The sequence below is a fragment of the Oryza glaberrima genome, chromosome 2 (assembly GCF_000147395.1).
Source record: "Oryza glaberrima chromosome 2, OglaRS2, whole genome shotgun sequence".
NCBI lineage: Eukaryota > Viridiplantae > Streptophyta > Magnoliopsida > Poales > Poaceae > Oryza > Oryza glaberrima.
Genome location: NC_068327.1, coordinates 21618648 through 21638179, shown reverse-complemented (window position 1 = coordinate 21638179; position 19532 = coordinate 21618648). Strand labels below are relative to the sequence as shown.

Genomic DNA, 19532 nt, shown 5'->3' with positions numbered 1-19532 from the left:
CATTGTATGAACCATTTATCTTTTGCTCTGTTTATGTGGACCATATCACTTTGATGGATAAAAAACTAATATATGTTGATGAAAAACTTTGATTGATGGAAAAATTATACATTTTTTCTTTAAAAATTGGCCATTCAAATACAAAATATTGAACAGATTAGGTTTGTATGAGTAATTTGCATATAAACAGTCCCACATGCCATTAGGGGTATTACAGGTATTTCTTCTACAACCTACAGTTTCACAGCTGCTCTAACCAAACGGGCTTCTGTTTTTCTCACAGCTGATTTTCAACAGCTGCTTTTCCACAGCCCACAGCTCACAGCAGCTTTTCCAAAAGCCACAGCTCAACCAAACACACCCTAAGCTGATTTGTCAACTTGGTGGTAGTAAAAAAAGACAAAACTAACCTCACATGTTTCTTCTCTTCCCCTCCACCAGTAACATGGTTGAGTCAAGGCCACGAATGCTGAGATTCCTTCTTTGGCTTCTCAACCACGCCTCTCTTTGGACCATGGTTTATCCTGTCATTTATGCTCATAGCATGGATGTGGAGATGCAGACCTGAGGCAATTGAAATATTGTGCTTCAAGCGATAGAGGCTACAACTGAAAGTGGCATGGCCAATGTAGAGGACAACAAGGTGACCAAATGGTGAGCCAACCTCTAGTCACGGTCAATGAGTAACCAACTAAAATGACTCCTTCCATGCCTTAGTGCTCCATCTTGACTTTGATGCAAAGGAGGCTCAATAGTTCTATCATTGATAGTGCTCGGAATATAATCATACTACTTTGAAGAGAGATGCGACTAGATAGGCTTCCCTGTCCAAACTAACACTATTGGGGTGGAAGATGATGGCTTTGTGCTTAAAAAATATATGGTATTAGGGCATGTCTTTTTAGCTAATGGATGGTGGATTATAATGGACATGATTCTCAACCTCCTAGACGATATGATCTTTTTGTGAAAAAACATATTCATCATCATTCTTAGAATTTTTTAAAACCAACATTTTAACTTTCCAATATTTATTTAATGTAGTTTTGTCTTTGAAAACTGTCACAAACTCAGTTTCATCCTTCAACACTACTTTAACACTTTAGAACACACTTTTAAATATGGTTTATAGAGGTTTATATTTATTGGCACTGGCACTAGCACTCGCGGTCATTGCCATGATTTTCTAACTATGAATTGCCGGGCAAACACCCAACAGTCAGCTTTTATAAATAAATTGCCCAAGAGTACAGAAGTTTTGCAAAAAAAAATTGTAACCATGAAAGCACAAAAGAAGATAAGCTATCATTCACCAAGCAACTATGCAGGAGAATCTTTGTTGAAAAAAAAACAAGAGCCTCTACAGTAGGCATGATAGATCAAAGTATTTCGTTGTTTCAGGCAATAATGAAAATCTCCGCAAAACCCTTCCTCAAAAATCAATATCTGCATAAAGCCACAATTTGAAAAAAAAAGTTCAAAGTGATGTCCCATTAAAATTCAATTTCATTCCAGCATGCAAGGCTAAATGGGCATTGAAAAAAAAATAAAAGTATTAAAATGTAAAGACAATGTTATAACCTAAATTTGTGAGAGATCGAATCACACAAACTACGGAGAATACACTAATAATTCGAGATAATTCTAAAGAAATTGAGGAATCAGCCCTAAACCCTGAGCACGAGGGGGAACCATATTCATTTCATTTCATTCGCGGCTTTAATCTCATTTGTATACATGGATTGACTATTTAATCTTATCACAAGACACTGGCAAGTGGGCCCATCGCACCTTTCGAGTTGTACATGACACGAAAGAGATAGGCATTATATAAACTCCGAAGAAAAATGGGCAACAGCCAAAGCCAACAACTCCACTAGTAGAGGGCGCGCTGCGCTGTGCTGTGCTGCCGCCTTCCACTGAAGTTCCACCTCCCTCCCCCGATCAAACCGTGAAGATTTGGGGGGGCTAAATGGTCGCCGCCTCCTGCGGCCTTCTTCTTCCCCCTTAATCCGCCCGCCGCCACGCGCGTTCGAACCGAGCGATCCATCCATCCGTAGGGGATGGCGAGGACGGCGCGGCTGCTCGCGGCGGAGGACCCGCCGCCGCCGGCTGCGGCGGCCGCGGAGAGGCCCCGGCCGGCGGCGGCGGGGTCGGGGCTCCGGTCGCTCTCCAGCGCCGCGTCCGGGCTGTGGGACCGCCTCTCGGTCCTCGGCGCGGGCGTCTCCAAGCTCGAGAAGGCCCTCGGCGACCACTTCCCCGAGGGCGAGCGCTACTTCGGCCTCGAGAACTTCGGCAACACCTGCTACTGCAACAGCGTCCTGCAGGTAGCTGCCTAACCCCAGCCGGCCCCCCTTCTCCGCTGCTCGATGGATGTGATGCGCGGCAATTCCGGGTTGGTTAAGTGTCCGTATGATCTGAGTTCTATGAGAAAATGTTTGTGTGTAGTTGCTTCCGAGATCGGTGGTGGTGGTGGTGGTGGTGGTGGTTTTGGTTTGTTGCCCTAGTCGTCAAATTGTTCTAGGCCCGGCACTGTTCAAGGGACTAGCCAGTGAATTTATTTATTTATTGTTTGTTTGTTTGGGTTCATGGGATGGAGAGTCATGGGCAAAGATGATACATATGGTTCAGCAGTAACTGGGTTCCTCTGTTCATTTGACTGATGTTTAACAGGAGAAGGTGGTTAAATGCTTTAGTCCACTCGGCTACATGCTCCGTGGCAATCAGCCAACTCATTAATCATGTGAAGCTGTTGCAACTTACAATCAATTATATAAACGACCTATTGTGTGGGTTGCCTATACTAATACCAAATGACATGGAAAGTACTATTCTGAATTCTAAAGCCATTGATGGTGTGGTATTGACTATTAAGGGCATGAACTGAATACAGTGGCACAGATGTTTGCATGTAAAAAATATTTCTTAGTACAATGTAAACAAAGTAAAAAACCTGTTCCTAGTACAATGCTTACAGGTTTGTATCACAAGCCACAGGCGCATTTCAAGATAGGTGTTCAGATTTCATGATTCTTGTAAAGTTCTTCAGTTTTCCTCAACAACTCTTTAGGATCCTCTTTCAGTTGTGAATATGTCATCGATTTTGTATGTTTAGTCTGGTTCTCTAATAGTAACTTTTGAATAAAGTATCCTGGAATATGAAACAGTGGTGTCATCTGAGTGACTGAGTATTCTATCTGCTTCATAGGAAATTTAGTTAAGTAACACTATATAGTTACAAATCAGATGAATATATTTTTTAAAAATAGAAACTTTTTATACCACAAAAATTTTTTTATAATCAGTGTTAGCTTAATATCAACAATTTTATGTCCTTTTGAGGGTGCACTAACCTTTAGTTGTTTGTTATGGAAGATTAGGATTCTTATTTAAGATGCTATCTATACTGCTACACTTGGACCATGTTTAGCTTTAAGCTTTCTCACTTCTTAGTTCTCACTAGTATATGAGCAGTGGGTCAGATGGTGATAAGAAGGAATGCAATGCAATTAAGTATCTTTCACTTCATTTTAAAAGTTAGGTTTTGTTTCTTATTCCTGATTGGTCATTAGTAATAATGTAGATCATATTCTTAACACAGATCAGTTGGTCATGCTTGCTAAGAATAACTTCATAGGAAATATTTGTTACACTGTTGTGAATCTAAAAAACTGTACTTCTTCTTCAGGCACTTTATCATTGCATCCCTTTTCGGGAGCAGTTGCTGGAATATTATGCAACTTACAAAAACACAGAAGACTCCGAGGACAATTTGTTGACTTGTCTGGCTGATCTTTTTGCACAGGTGAAGGAGGAGCATAAAAAACCTCGTTATTAGCTGACATACTACTTTATTGGTTGTATTATTTCTTCATATAAAAGAATATATGTACCAATTCCATTGATGCTACATATAAGTGACTCCTAGAATGTGCGTAGTAAGATATTTTTAATTTTGATAATCAATATGTGAAAAATATTCTAAATTTTCTAACATAAATTGGTTATAAAACAGGATTCATTATGAAATATGCATTTATAATGCATTTACTTTTTTATTTAATAACAACAAATGATATTGGAAATTGGATTAGAATAATATTTTGGAACCGTATCATTGTCCAAATACCACTTAAATTTTGGTAAACGAGAGTTCTTCTATCCATAGTTATTGACAGTCTCTTTCTTATTTGAATCAAGAGGATAATTACTGTGGTATATAGCAGTCGATTCAATATTTTTTTTCTTTTACTTCAGAAGAGAGATTAAGCTTTCCTAAGCACTTGCTTATGCAAACTCTTTTGTACAGTCCAATTATCATTGTTGTTTGCTTTGCCTCAGTTCTCAGCTTTGCAAGGTGCTTGCTGACAACTTTGTTCTGCTTTCTATACATCTGACTGATTGGATAACTTACCCTGAAGCCGCATTGAACAAAGTTGGAAGTTGCAACTAAAGCATGCCATAAACCTGTTATAGGATCTTGCATTAACGATCACCGCTCTTCCTGATTAGTTTGCAAATGTAGCAGGCACTTCCAACAGATTGATGATATTTTTTGCAGATAACTCTAGCGAAGAAAAGGACTGGTGTTCTTGCACCAAAACGTTTTGTTCAAAGAGTGAGGAAACAGAATGAATTGTTCAGAAGTTATATGCACCAGGTAATGTGCAGATTTGTTCACATTAGCACTGCATCATGTCCATTGCACAATCAGATAATAACTGAACCTTATTGACACAGCTTATTCCCATGGCAATGGTGTTATATATTTCCTAGTGTAAAATTGAATTGTGCAAACTCTGCTATGTGTATGTCCTGATCTTTTGGGCTGCACATCATATTATTTTGTAAGGGTGAATGGTTCTCAAGAAGAGTCTTTCACCATTGATCTAACCAGTCTAATAAAGTTGCCCGATACTTTTCAACTCTGGCTCTATGCTTTTTTCTCATTATGTATAAGAGCAGTCCTCTCTGCTAATCTGGAATCCTTTTAAAAAGAAGGATGAACTGTTCTATTATTCTGGTTGTGCTTGTTAAAATTTAGCTATGTAAAAGAGCTGTCTTTCACAACTCATATCTCTTTTCATTTTACACTGTAGGATGCCCATGAGTTCTGGAATTTCTTAGTGAATGATATTATTGATATTCTTGAAGAAGATTGTAGAACTGCAAATAGTTCTCCTGAGACTACTCCTGAAGAGGTCTCAAATCGGGCAGCCAATGCTTTAGCAAATGGAGCCAGAGAAAGGCCATTAGTTACATTGGTGCACAGGACTTTTCAGGTGAGAAATATCACTGCAAAAAAGACTTGGAGTTTTTTTCCCAAGGATTTTGTGCATAATCATCCCTTTTACCTATGCAGGGTATTTTGACCAATGAAACCAAATGCCTAATGTGTGATACTATCACAGCAAAAGATGAGACGTTTTTTGATTTGAGCATTGACGTGGAACAGAATAGTTCGCTCACAAGCTGCCTGAAGAGCTTCTTTTCCACTGAGATTTTAAATGGCGAGGATAAGTTCTTTTGTGACAAATGCAGCAGGTAACAGTGCTATATGTTATTTAGGTCCCAATTTTTGTCTCTTTATTGGGGCAAAAGCAGAGGCCTTGTGACAGTTTAAGTTCATCAAATTCTATCCACTAGCTGCCATAAATATAGGCAATATAATAAATTGATTCAAACAGGTCTAGTTAGAGGACCCTGCTGGATTTTCAACCTTGTTGTTTGTTAGATGGAAAAAAAATGCATTAGTAACTAGTACCTTGTTAGAGGGGATCTATTTTGCTTGCTTGATTTCATATTTTCACTGTAACAGTTACTGAAATCAGAATGTTGGTTGCATGCTCAGTTTGCAAGAAGCACACAAGAGAATGAAGATAAAGAAGGCGCCACACGTATTGGTGATCCACCTGAAGCGCTTCAAGTACGTTGAGCAGCTTAGCCGGCACAAGAAACTGTCGTACCGAGTGGTATATCCCCTGGAGCTGAAGCTGGGCAGCATGTCTGAAGACGCTGACTGCGAGTACTCCCTCTTTGCGGTTGTAGTCCATGTTGGGAGCAGCCCCAACCATGGACACTACGTAAGCCAAATTAAAAGCCATGGTAACTGGCTTTCTTTCGACGATGACACCGTCCAGATCAGCGAGGAATCCACCCTGCAAACATTCTATGGCTCTTCTCGGGAGCATTGTGGTGGCAACACAGATCATGGCTATATCTTGTTCTATGAGCGCCTTGGTGGGAAGAGCTAGGAACTTCCTTTGGCATTTCTCCACCTGGTTGCTTCCGTTGGTAGCCTTTGCCGTCAATGACAGATGCAGATTCTCTGGAGGAAGGCACATGTTTTTTTTTGCCTGTTACCTCCATGAGGAAAACTGGCTCATGCAAAGGTTCAGTATGACCGACGGTTGTTGTAACAGGGACAGAGGTGCTAGCCAGGTAGACAGGTAGTAGTATGCACCGAAAGGATGGGAACCTGGTTTTATCTGTGTAAATAGAAGTTTTTTTATACCACAGTTTAGTCATTTATTAAATAGAGACATCTTACAGTTTTATTACTATGTATATACATAAACAAATATAACAGCTTATCTAGGGAGATGAAAGTTAAATCTCACTATTGAGCTTCCCTTTTTCTTTGTTTATTAGTAGTAGTAGTTAGGCTAGGATGAACAAAAAAATAATTTGGCTTCAGATTCATCAAATGCCTTTTATTCTCTCTTGCGAGTCTTGATTGTATTTAACTCTGAATCTTCAGAGATGATATTTTAAAACGTTCTTGTCGAGGAAAGAAGCGATGGAATAAAAATCGTAGAGCACTAAGCACAGCAGCTTTCACGCAGAGATTCGAATCCCAAATAGTCGGCCGCCTCACCCTGCGACCAAATCCCCATCCCCACCACTCTGCACTTCCGCTAGTCCCACTCCCACCACGGCGTGGCGCGTGGGACGGTAGGCGGCCCCGTTACCGACAAGCGAAGCAAAGAGAGGCGAGGCGACCAGCTTGACGGAACACGAGCCGAGCGGCCGAATTCCGGTGGCTTCGACTTCGATCGGGAGCGGGAGGGCGGCGCGACGCGGCGGCGAGAGGCCGAATGGGCTCGTCGGCTACTCCGTCGACGGCGGCGAGCGCGCCGGGCCGGCGCAAGGTGGCGCTGTACCTCGCGCTCCTTACCCTGCAGTACGGCGCCCAGCCCCTCATCTCCAAGCGCTTCGTCAGGTACCCACCACCACCACGACGTCCCCCACCCCCCACCCCCCCCCCCCCCCCCCCCCCCCCCCCCCCCGCGTCTCTCGCCGTGCGCTGGGGGCTCCTTCGTTGTCGATTCGATCGCGTTATGTGGGGGTTCGATTTGTGGGGAGAAGGTCTCGGGGAGTCGAATAGGTTTAGGAAGACGGGAGAACGGGCAGCACCGGCGGTTCGTCAGATTTTATCTGCCGTTGAAGGGAGGGAGGGAGGGAGGTGGCAGCGTCAGAATCTTAGAAGTTAATTGACTGTTTGTCTGACCATATCGCTGATGAAAACAGTGCAGTGTGAGCTGCTTGAGATATAGGAACCTAGATGACTAGTTCGAAATATATTTCAATAAAAATCCAGTACTCTCGTTGATAACAGGGGAAAAAATGTTGACGGAAAGTGAAATTGGACTTTGGTTTAAATGAATAAGCACTGATTTCAGGTTATAACAGAGGAGGAACCTGACAACCCGTGAGATTAAAATTTTGAGTTCAGATTTGGTAATTAAAACCACCCATGAGGAATTGTAGCTGGCTTTTACTGGCCGAGTAGCCATTGTGTTTTCTATAAACAGGTTTGATTCTTTGCTAGTAATTAAGATGGCAGAAATAGTTTTCATGGGCACATTCTTTGATAATTTAATAATGATGAACAATTATACTAGTTAACAGACAATTTGTGTTGCAATTTAACAATTCCTTGTATGTGAGGTTTTTGCATTTCATGGGGTTGGATCTCTTCGCGTTCCTCTCCTCCGGTCATATAGTTGAATGTGTTGAACCCATTTTTTTGCTTCTACTCTTGCAGGCAAGAAGTTATAGTGACTACATTGGTTCTTTCAATCGAAGTAGCAAAGGTCTGGTCAGAAGTTTTATTTGGTCTAAATTGTTCTTGACCTGGCTGTTTCTGATAGAATGTGTCTTTGCATAGGTTATATGTGCAGTCATTTTATTGGTGGCAGAAGGTAGTCTGAAGAAGCAATTCAATAATTGGAGTATCACCAGATCACTTACTGCATCAGGACTTCCCGCTGCTATATATGCATTGCAGAATAGCTTACTGCAGATATCATACAAGAATTTGGATTCATTGACCTTCTCAATCCTTAACCAGACCAAGCTATTATTCACAGCATTCTTCACTTATCTTATTTTGGGGTATGTCCTGGTGATACCTCCTATTTACATATTACAATGTATTGATGATGCACATGATCTTATGAAGTTATAACCATGAAGTGTTTGTGTCACTAATATTTGAACTTCCCTTAATGAATGCCACTGTTTGGCCTGGCATGATCTTAACATTTGAATTTTTACTGTAAATTTATTATTTTACAATATATCATTGACACTTTTTACTGTTAATTTATTTTACAATATATTATTTACAATCACAGAATTATTACCATATGGACGTGTTTTTGTTCAAGTACAAATATAATGGTACTGTTTGTGTGCCACTAAATCTTTGTTTTGCTAGATTTACAATGTTTGAATCAAATACATGGGAATCTTGCAAAAGTCAATGTAAGGAGTAATGTTGTATTCAAGCCACTGCTAAAACAATCGGTTCGCTTTGTTTATATGCATAGTTTTATGGTTCAATCCTTTAAATGGTCCTAGATCTCCACCCAAGGGAAAACTAGTTGTCCTGATTTTTGCATATTATATAACTAGGCTTTAACTGAAATCCTTATTTACCATCCATGGTCACTGTTTTAGGGATTGCAATTTAAGTTCATGATATTTAAGACTTTTTCCTTAACAAATCAAGTTAAAACTCTATTGGCCTTGCTGGTCGCATCATTATCGGGTTTATTTTCTGTACCATTTCCCTTTTTAATTCATTGACATATGGTGAGTTGGTGACAAGCCAGAAAGAAACAAAGTTAAGGACTGGAACATTTTGTTCCGCTTCACCAAAATATGCACAATTTAGCTATTTATGACTGCGTGTAATTTAATACCACAGAATGCCGCACATGAAATCCTAAATTGCCCTTTGTTCCACCATACAGCCAATTTGTCCCTTGCGTTTCCTCTATTGCCAGCATCTTTACCATTCTTTTCGTAAATGCACCAAGCAGAGGTTGCTGACAGGTTAGGAATGTGGTGGGGTTGTGGCTTGATTGGGCAGTGGCAACAATTAAACACAAGGGTGATGATGGTGTGGTGCTTTTGAGAATCCGGAAAACGGCAGAAGAAAGGAAGATGATTGTGGATCTGAGCAGTAGCTCAAGAATTGCAGCCATGCCTTATCCATGTGTTGACCAGCAGGACGTCCATATTGACCATGTGTGGTTAGTGTGGGGATGGAAGCCTGTTACCAGCATCCTTGCTGGCCACTGGCTACCACCCACCACCGCCTTTGCTTCAAGTCCGACCACATCATCTATGAGCCTGCTTTGAAAAAGAGAGGTGAGAGGGACGATGTGTGCCATTTTTCGTTGTTGGTTCCTGTTGTCACTCGTATTTCCCCTAGTCTTTGAGCCTGCCCACCAGTGAGGATGGTGTCCACACGCTAAAGGAGGTAAGGACTGAGTAGGAAAAAGAGGACAAGACAAGCAAAATAGAAAATGGCTGGATCCCTTAATTGCCGGGAATTGTATTTTTTTAAAAGATTGGAGGAAACCAGTATTGGAGTGCGTTAGAAAAGTTCAGTTCTATATAGCTAACTAGATGATGCGCCGTGCTATGTTGTGGAATATATGCTAGATATTGTAGAAATGATTTGGATTGAAATATTGTAGAAATGATTTGAAAATGATGATTTAGCATATGTATGTTTAGTTTTAGAATGAAATAAATTATAGATATAATTACTATATGCTTGCATGTTGAGCTTTGTGTGCTTAGTAGGTTGATGTGGCATGCTTGCATGTTAGGTTTTAGGAGTGCTAATAAATACTATGCTTGCATGTTGAGCTTTAGGTGTTTAGTGGGCATTAGCTTTATAGAAAGAAGGGATTAGATTTACTACTACAAAACCTTCACCACCTACTTTTTCCTGGTATTTGGTAAAAGTTAAACCAAAACAAGGGTATTTGGTAAAAGTTAACCAAAACAAGCCCATTACATATTATTCTTCACTACATGTCATGCAGGATTAGAGCTAGGGTTACACACCTGTTACTAGTTACTACACGGAACATGAATTGTTTGGTTGTGTTCTAACAACTGCCCTTTATATTGTTTCCTTTTTTCTTATGCTCCACATGTCACATGCTGGTCTATTCTGTCACTAAACATCTGAATTAAGGGCCTATCCATTAATTTTATCTCTTTATGGATTATATCATGCAGGCAAAAGCAATCACCCAAGCAAATTTTTGCATTAACCCTCTTAATCGCTGCTGCGGTCCTTTTGAGCATTGGGGAGAGCAGCAGCAAAGGTTCTGGTGGTGGCAATTCAGACTATATCTTGCTCTATGGAATCATTCCTGTTACAGTTGCATCTGTATTGTCTGGTTTGGCCTCGTCTTTGTGCCAGTGGGCATCTCAGGTTGTACTTGTCATTGTACTTTCCATGAAGCATCCCATTGCCATTGTTGACCCTTTCAATAAAATGCAGGTTAAAAAGCATACCTCCTACATGATGACTATAGAGATGTCGTTTATTGGGAGCATGTGCTTGCTAGCAAGTACTTCTCAATCACCAGATGGGGAAGCCATCAGAAAGCATGGTTTTTTCCATGAATGGACTTTGTTGACAGTGGTGAGTACTCTTTGTTCTTTTGCCATAACCCGTCCTCTCTGTTAGAATCTAGTTTCAGGAAATAAACCAGTATTGAGATAGCTAAATATGTAACTGTATGAAAATCCTTGTTAGTTCCTGCTTCATTTCTCATTAGCATTGAGTTTATTCCTTACTGTTGTTAGTAATAAAATTTGTTTAGATGTTATAGCTTCTAAACACTGCGCCTCTTGTGAATTGATTTTAGAGATCATCTATTATGAAAGCCTCAGTTACAATATCTTTCTAATCTAGTAAGCTGTTATTTTATAATAACATTATGCCATCACTACTCACTGGTTGGATCGATATCGATGTTCAAAGATGCGGCTGTCAGTTTAGCACATATGCTCCAGATAACTGTATACCTTTTGTCACTGCATTTAATCGATATAGGCATGTAGTAGAATCCAGACCTTTGTTTTTTTTACATTCATATCTGAAGATGGTGTGCTTTTATTATCATCATGGTGTAACTTTTGCTGGGATCATGCCCTTATAGTGTTTAGAAGTAGGCCATTGATCTGCAAGAACTAAACTATGTGTTTTGATTCCCTCTGTAACACAACTAAGTCTTGATTTAACTACGTAATACATCTCTAATTTATCCAATACGCATGGTTTGTCTTCAAGAAGATGCATGGATAATAAGAAAGAAAGTTGTATTCTTGGTTTAAGTTTGAAGCAACTTAAACAGGTTTGATCGTGAACTATCACTGATTTGTAGGCCTTTGATGTTGACTGTCTTATTCAGGTGCCAGTATTAATGAATGCTGTTGGTGGAATTCTTGTTGGTCTGGTCACAACATATGCAGGAGGTGTTAGAAAGGCAAGTGCATGAACTTTTACAAAATGAAAATATCTCATTCATTTTTACCTAAGAACTGTCCTGCTTTGCTTATTCAGGGTTTTGTGATAGTGTCAGCTCTCCTTGTAACTGCACTACTACAATTTATATTTGACGGAAAGCCTCCATCACTCTATTGCCTGATAGCATTACCACTTGTCATGACAAGCATATTTATTTACCAGAAGTATCCATATGTTGATAGAAAGAAGAAAGACTGATAAGCTTGCTCAGAAGAGAAGGGAATTATTTAGCATCAGCACAACATAAATACATTATGCTAACCTCATTTTGATCCCACGAAAGTTGGATGCGCCTTGAATGGGCCATATATGACCTTGAAGAGTGTCTCTTCATGAAGCTATGTATCATTCATCTAATGATCTCTATATTAAATGGATCACATGTTCACAAAACATATGGCTGGAGTTTATTCCGGCAGTCAGTTTGATATTAGTTGTATTTTCCATTGACTTGATTTTCTTCTTTTACATTAGCAAGTGGTATGCGTATAGCTATATATGTTATATATCTGAACAACTTGGGAACTGAATGTATCTTTCAGATGATATTCTGTACCTTTATATCAAGATTAAATCTGTCACAATCAAACATCACATCATGCATTCCATGTTGCATGATCTTCATTGAAAATCAAACTAATCCTTTTCGTTGAAATTTACACTATCTTGTTGTCCATCTTGCCTTGTAATGCCTCATCAGAAATCAAACAGTTGCTTGTCATTTTCATGCTACGTTTCTCACACTGCCAGAAGCCAGAGCAAAGTAGCATGTGTTCACGATGTCTTAGCTAATGAAGATAGTGGCACTGTGATTTATTCATATGATTGGTTACTTATTAATCATCTCTCTTGACCCCAATACATCCGCTCAGTCTCACTATCACACTCCATGGTAAGTCGATGATAAGAATTTTAAGTACTGATCAGTTCGTGTTATCTGGTTACTGTATCATCTGTGTTGCCTCTGATAAATCTCTGAAGCTTTTTTTTGTTCTTAACTAACTAGTGCCTCTTTAATCTTTCAGGCCATCAGATTATTTCTACCATCATGGTACTTCTATTATTTCCTGAATCCACTTCCATACCAGGTATGCACTACTGAACTGTTTCTTAACTAACTAATGCCCCTTTAATCTTTAAGACCATCAGATTATTTCTACCATCATGGCACTGCTATTATTTCCTGAATCCACTTCCATATCAGGTATGCACTACTGAACTGTTTCTTAACTAACTAATGCCCCTTTAATCTTTCAGGCCATCAGATTATTTCTACCATCATGGCACTGCTATTATTTCCTGAATCCACTTCCATGCCAGGTATGCACTACTGAACTGAGTCTAACTGAGATCTCTGTGATGACTATTCCACCAAGATTACAATAACCAAAGGGAGAATGTACAAGTCTAAGACATAATGCTAGAATAACCTCTTATCTAACAAATAGTACATATCCTTTTGACAACTAGCAAACCTATACCACAAATGTTCTGTAAAACTAGCTTTACATAATCATTATTGCATCAAGGAAGCTTCATCACTTGATTCATGCACACCAAGGCTATAGACAAACAAAAGGTGATAATTTACATATGAATTCTTCTCAATGTCGACCTTCCTAATGATTAATTCTGACAATCAGCATTAATTTTCCACTTCCCAGCCTGTTGTCCTACATTCAGATGCATAAAATAAATGGGAGCATTAGTAAGCGTATAGAATGCTTCATTTCAGATACTGCACTTGAAATTAAATTTCAACCCTTTTAATAACCAGCTGAGACAATTATTCTGTAAGCTGTGATTTTTCAATGTAATACTGACGCAGTTTGCTGGGAACAATGAGTTACCGTGCGTGTGAACTCACAATGACTGCGAGAGCTGACTCCAGTTCATCAACGTATGCGACTGTGGATGCCTGTCCAAATAACTTCTACTGGTAATGTCAGCTTCATCGGCAGCGTAGTGATCTGAGGGGCCTGACGCTGCCGGAGGCGACCAGACGGGCACCACGCCGCCTTCTCTCCCAGTCCAGTTGCTTGATGCCTCTGACGTAGACGGCGCAACGCCCCGTGCCCGGTGAATTGTAGTCTGAAAGTTGTGCTGTTGCTGCTGGTGTTGGCCTTGGTGGCCGCCGCCGTTGCTCCTGCCGACCATTCCGCCGCCACCGCCGCCGTCCACTGTTTCTTCCCTTTCCATCCGAGGCTGGAAGAGCACCTGCGACGGCACCTCCGGCCTACTGTCCATGCTGTTGTCAAAATCCGCTGAAAGTTCTGTTTCAGCTCTGACCAGCGAGGAGGTCATGCTGGGAACCATCTGATCCTCTCGTCGCCGGCCAGCCGTTGTCGGTCCGTGAACAGTAGGCTGGGCCGGTGCTCGGTCAACTTCCATCTGCAGCTCCGGTGGGAAGGCGATCGGCGGCACGTCGGAGGAGTCGCCGAGGCCCTCCTCCATTCCGTTCTCCATCGCTGCGCGTGACGCGGCCTCGAGCTCCCACATCTCTGACAGTGCATCCTGCAGCCTGGTCTTCGCCGCGTCCAGCTCCACGATGGGGAGAGGATAGTTGGAGCCTAGCTCAATCCCTGCAGCCTGGAGCACCGACTCCGGTGCGTCCCATGGGTGGTGTATCCACTCCGTCGGCAGCCTTGCCAGCTCCGGCAGCCATCGCCGGACATACTCCCCGTGCGGATCAAACTTGTATCCTTCAAGCTGCGAAACACAACACCAATGCATCAGATCAATATGGTAATGGCAACAAAGATGGTCCCATCTCATGGAGGAGAACAGAAGTTGGGTACCTGAGGGTTGTCGATGCGGTCGAGCTCACGGCCATCGGGGAGAGAGCCGGAGATGTACTGCCAGCCGAGCGCGTCGCTCTCAAGGTCGGCGTCGAGCAGGGTGTCCCAGAAGTACTTCATCCCCCAGCGCCATGGAAGCTGGAGCACCTTGACGAAGAAGCTGGAGACGACGACGCGTATCCGGTCGTGCAGCCAGCCGGTGGCCCAGAGCTCGCGCATCCCGGCGTCGACGAGAGGGTACCCTGTCCTCCCCTGCCTCCACACCTTGAAGTACACCTCGTCGACCACCCAGGGGAAGAACCTGAGGTGCGCCAGGAGTGGCTTCTCCAGGCTGCACGGGTGGTTGAACGTGAGGTACCTCGAGTACTCCCTGAGGCCGATGGACCGGAGGAAGAGGACGCAGCTCTCGTCGCCGGCGTGGTTCCCCTCGTTGCTCCACATGAGCTGCTTCATCCTCACCTGGTGGAACACCTTGCGTACGCTGAGCTCGCCGAAGTGCAGGTACGGCGACAGCAGCGACGTGCTGGCGCTGTCGGCCTTCTTCCGGTTCACCGAGTAGTCCATGAGTGGCCCGTTGAGGAACGCGGCCAGCGCCTTGTCGGCGTTCTGCCACCCGGGCGACCACGCCCTCGCCAGCAGCGCGTTGCTCCCCCGCTCGGACTCGTCCTCGAACACCAGCTCGTCGGAGGGGCACCTCCTCGCCGGCAGCTCGCCGGGCGCGATCCTCTTGGGCGGCAGCAGCGGCGCCGCCGGGTCGGGCATGCACAGGCACCTGTCCCAGAACGGCGCGAACATGGTGAACGGGCAGCCGTCGTCGTCGACCACCTCCCATGGCTCGTACAGCAGGTCGGCGTTGAACGACTGCACGGCGATGCCCTCGGCCGTCAGCAGCGCCTTCACCCGGTGGTCCCTCACCAGCGACAGCGGGTCTGCACACCAAAAGACAGCGATCGGTCAGCTGCGCCTGGCCATTCGCGTCATCCCTCTGACGATAAGCCACTCACTAGGACACTTAACTAATTAACCATTCTTCTTGTTGCTAAAACAGTAAACCAGAGCACACACACACCATTCCTGAATCCTTGGCCAACTGCTAAATTTAATGGAGTTCTTGGATAGGCTATGAGGAGGTGAGGAGGTTGGTGGCTGCATGAACTTTTGGGAATTAAAGAGGGAGACGGTGACCGAGTGTTCAGGGAGTGTTTGATGGGAAAGTCTAAGGTAGATGCTCTCCATACTTGGAGCTCTTTGACGTGAAGAGTAAGGGTGTTAAGGTGCGAAATATCCATAAATGGTAGACACACAAGATGCTGTTCGTGGAAGCTTAGCCTAGTCTCTCTTTTTTTTTCCCTTTGTGAGATATAGTACCTATCTGGAATTCTGGATCAATGGATCCTGTTAAACGAGAAGAGGGAAGGAAAAATATTGAACAAATTTAACTGGAACTCTAAGCTGAAGTCTGAATCATAATAGCAGAGCCTAAAAAAAAAGGAAGAATTGACCAAGAAGAGGTCGCAGTGCAGAAGAAGATATAGGAATCGAACCGTAGAGGTGGTTGAAGAAGAGATGCGTGGCGCCGATGCTGCGGACGAGCTCGATGAGCGCGAGGACGGCGTCGGCGGAGCGGCGGGTGACGAGCCTGCTGGCGCCGAGCCGCCGGAGCGAGGCGTCCAGGTGCTTGAGGCTCTGGCTGAGCCACCACCGGGACACCCGCCCCGGGTAGTACGGCCCGTCCTCCTCCGGCGCCCACACGTACACCGGCACCACCTCCCGGGCCGCCCGCGCCGCCGCCGCCAGCGCCGGGTTGTCCTCCACGCGCAGGTCCCGCCTGAACCACACCACCGTCCGCACCCCCGCCTCGCCGGCGCCGGCGCCGCTCATCGACGACGGCGACGCTGACATGCCGCCCAATCCCACCACAGCTCGCCGAGAGGACACTCCTAATCAAGCAATCAATCAATCTTTCTTACTTGCTCGCTCTCTCGGATGATTGGTCGGCAGCAGCTAGGAGAAGCTATCAAGAAACCAAGAAATGGCAGTGGTAATATTTTTTTTCTTGGACTTCGCGAGGATTTTCCAGGAACTCCGGAGTGGGCTGGATTGGATTTCACTCCTCAGAGTGCGTGAGCACTGAGATGGAGCAGCAGACTGGCTGGCTAATCTCCTTTCTTTTTTTCTAATAAAAAAAATTATCTGAGTGTTTTTGGCTGGGGAATTTGATGGAGTTCTTGCAGAGAGCAGCAGGGGTTTCTTAGTTTTGGTTTGGTTGTGGGGAGAGAGAAGCTGTGGTCCAATGGAGAGGTGGTATGTGGATATTGGGATTGGTTGGTTTGGATTTGTTCTCAACTTTTCCTCTTGGCCATTTATCTCATGCCCCCCCCCCCCCCTTCCCTCTCCTCTTGGCCTTTCTTCTCTCCCCATAATATTCCCTCCTTTTGTTTTTCTCTCAGTGGGAAAAAGAAATCAGGATTGATGGATAGATTCTTGAGGGGCTCCAACTTTGGCCACTTACAGGTGGGGTCGGTGAGCAGAGGCTTTCACCTGATACGGTGTAGCGAAATCGTAGCTTGTGCTTATTGCATGCCTAGTCCAGACATTCGTCTTTTTGGTTTAAATTGTAGGGTCTGTTTCTTGGTTTAAATTGTAGGGTCTGTTTGGGGAGTTAAGATTTCGAGAAGCAGTTGGCTGGTAGCCAGCTTCTGAGAATCTAGAAAAGCTAGGTTTCTCAGCTTCTAGCTTCTAGTTTATTTTCTGGATTATACAACTACAGCTTATCAGAATCTGGACCAAAGTCTAAACTATTTGAGGGAGCTTCTGATTCTAGGAGAAGCTGCAGCAGCTAGAAGCTCCCCCAAACAGGTCTGTAGAATGGTACAGCTCTAACCATGTTATATTCTGCTGGGTCACATCTATGTGCCGTGTTTATTACTTCATCCGTTCCATTTTAAGTGCAGATGTAGGTTCCGTGTCCAATGTTTGACCGTCCGTCATATTTTAAAAATTCAAGAAAAAAATAAAAAGGTTACGTATAAAGTATTATTAATGTTTTATCATCCAATAACAACAAAAATGTTAATCACAATAAAAAAATTTAAATAAGACGAATAGTCAAATATCGACGTAGAAACCTACGTATGTACGGAGAGAGTATTTCTACAAGTCCTGGTACATGTCTGACTAATCTACAGTGGTCTTGTCAAGTCCCACCAACTTAACAATGTCGACTATTCTCCATTTATATCTTTTTCTGATTATACGGAAGCTGCACACGCATATACACCACCACGTACACACGTCACGTATGCATACTTGCGAGTGCTTAAAGAGACAGACATCAGCAAATCCCCAACATAACTAAATTCCTATTGAAAATAGTCCATGTGTATGTAATGCTTGTGGATAGTAAAACTTGAATTCTATCGGGTAACTTGAACTCTATCAGTAAACAATTGTGAAATAAACAACATTTGAATTTGTTTGGTTAATTTCGTTTTGAAAAAAAAAACTACAATTAAAACTTCAACGTCGAAGTTCACATCAACTTAAAAAATAAGCACAACTTAGCACTTTACTTTAGAAGAACATTAAGAGCCTTTCTATCTTTTTACTTTTATAAGGATTAAAGGAGGCCTTAATCGTTCGAAAAAAAGACTAAAAAATCCAAATAACCGCCTAAACTTTAGATGGAAGTCCATCTAGCAACCTGAACTTTAAAACCGAACATTCCACCCCTAAACTTTACAATACAATTTATATAACCCACTAAGATGGTTGTGCATAATGGTTTTTATCTAATTTATATATAATTAGATGAGTTTGATCACATATTATATGCTTTAAACATACATATTAAAATTTTGATTTAAATCTTTCTTTTTGCTCTTTATTTACTCTCACTTACAAATAAATATCAACATGATAATAGTATGATATCAATGTGTAAGAATAAATTAATGACTTATAACTGATGATATGCAAATATGTTATATTAGTTATTCAAAATTGTTTGTTTAAGCTTCCAAAATATGCAAAACCATTATCCAAAACCACCTTAGGGGTAATATGGTTGGTATGGCAAAGTTCAGGTGGTTGAATGTCCGGTTTTAAAGTTTAAGGTACTAGACGGACTTCATCTAAAGTTTAGAGGATATTTGGACTTTTTCCTAATCCATATGCAGTTGCATGTATATGTACAATTCCACCATTTAACGGCCATCCAAAATTATAGAAAAAACCTGCTATACATGCCACTAGTGAACATTATTGCCCAGCAAGAAATAAAATACATACATATAGGTTCCACACTGCCAAGGTGCTTGCTTCATCACCTATGTATTGGAAAGTATTAGCAATAATTAATAGTAACTAGTAGCAGTGCAATTTATTCAGAAAGATAAAAGGGACCTATGCAACTGTCAAAAAAGAAATTGAAGCATAGGGGTAGGTCGCAGCTGCACTCACGCTCATCCTGTCGAGAATGGGTGCATTATTTTCTTTTCACGAAAGTACAAAAGAATTACACGTCAATATATTATAAAAAAATAGTGTTTGTTTACAAAACATAATCAGTCAGACCGGAGAATGGGTGCGTTATAGTACATAGCCACTTATTAGCCCATGTTATCACTCTAATCCATGTGGTTAAACAGTTCGTTAAGCAGCAAGTCAGATTCAGTCGATTCGGAAGGTTTGCCTTTCAACCGACAACCTGGGCAGATTAATTGAAATATTTTAATTATTACTTGTGAGGGGGCATTATATTATTATTTTTTTATATGCAGCTCTAGCTTTAGTTGCTATAATGCAATTCCATTGATGAAAGGGTAAGGTTTCTGAGTCAAATCCAATAGATTACAATGCGCAGCTTTGATTAATTACACTGGTGTATG

General features: G+C 42.3%; 3 protein-coding genes across 4 annotated transcripts; 2 read left to right on the top strand and 1 right to left on the bottom strand.

Annotated features, from left to right (window-relative positions):
- Positions 1–1874: 1874 nt before the first annotated feature.
- On the top strand, positions 1875–6619 carry LOC127763729 (ubiquitin carboxyl-terminal hydrolase 4-like). The gene is made up of 6 exons (XM_052288513.1): positions 1875–2327; positions 3689–3805; positions 4562–4660; positions 5100–5282; positions 5363–5544; positions 5852–6619. Exons 1-6 carry the CDS (start codon positions 2064–2066, stop codon positions 6252–6254), a joined length of 1248 nt encoding a protein of 415 aa, XP_052144473.1. The 5' UTR covers positions 1875–2063; the 3' UTR covers positions 6255–6619.
- Positions 6620–6814: 195 nt separating this feature from the next.
- On the top strand, positions 6815–12293 carry LOC127763730 (UDP-N-acetylglucosamine transporter ROCK1). The gene is made up of 7 exons (XM_052288514.1): positions 6815–7222; positions 8048–8096; positions 8171–8397; positions 10546–10744; positions 10814–10957; positions 11730–11804; positions 11882–12293. The coding sequence occupies exons 1-7, from the start codon at positions 7098–7100 to the stop codon at positions 12041–12043; spliced, it is 981 nt and encodes a 326-aa protein (XP_052144474.1). The 5' UTR covers positions 6815–7097; the 3' UTR covers positions 12044–12293.
- A 952-nt stretch (positions 12294–13245) lies between these two features.
- Positions 13246–16997, bottom strand: LOC127763727 (cryptochrome-1-like). Of its 2 annotated transcripts, none has more exons than XM_052288512.1 (4): positions 16188–16997; positions 14644–15572; positions 13696–14554; positions 13246–13518 (listed from the first exon to the last, which is right to left on the bottom strand). In XM_052288512.1, the coding sequence occupies exons 1-3, from the start codon at positions 16543–16545 to the stop codon at positions 13709–13711; spliced, it is 2133 nt and encodes a 710-aa protein (XP_052144472.1). In that variant the 5' UTR covers positions 16546–16997; the 3' UTR covers positions 13246–13518; positions 13696–13708. The 2 variants fall into 2 exon arrangements, with proteins under 2 accessions (XP_052144472.1, XP_052144471.1); XM_052288511.1 differs by having other exon boundaries at positions 13713–14554.
- Between the last annotated feature and the right edge of the window lie 2535 nt (positions 16998–19532).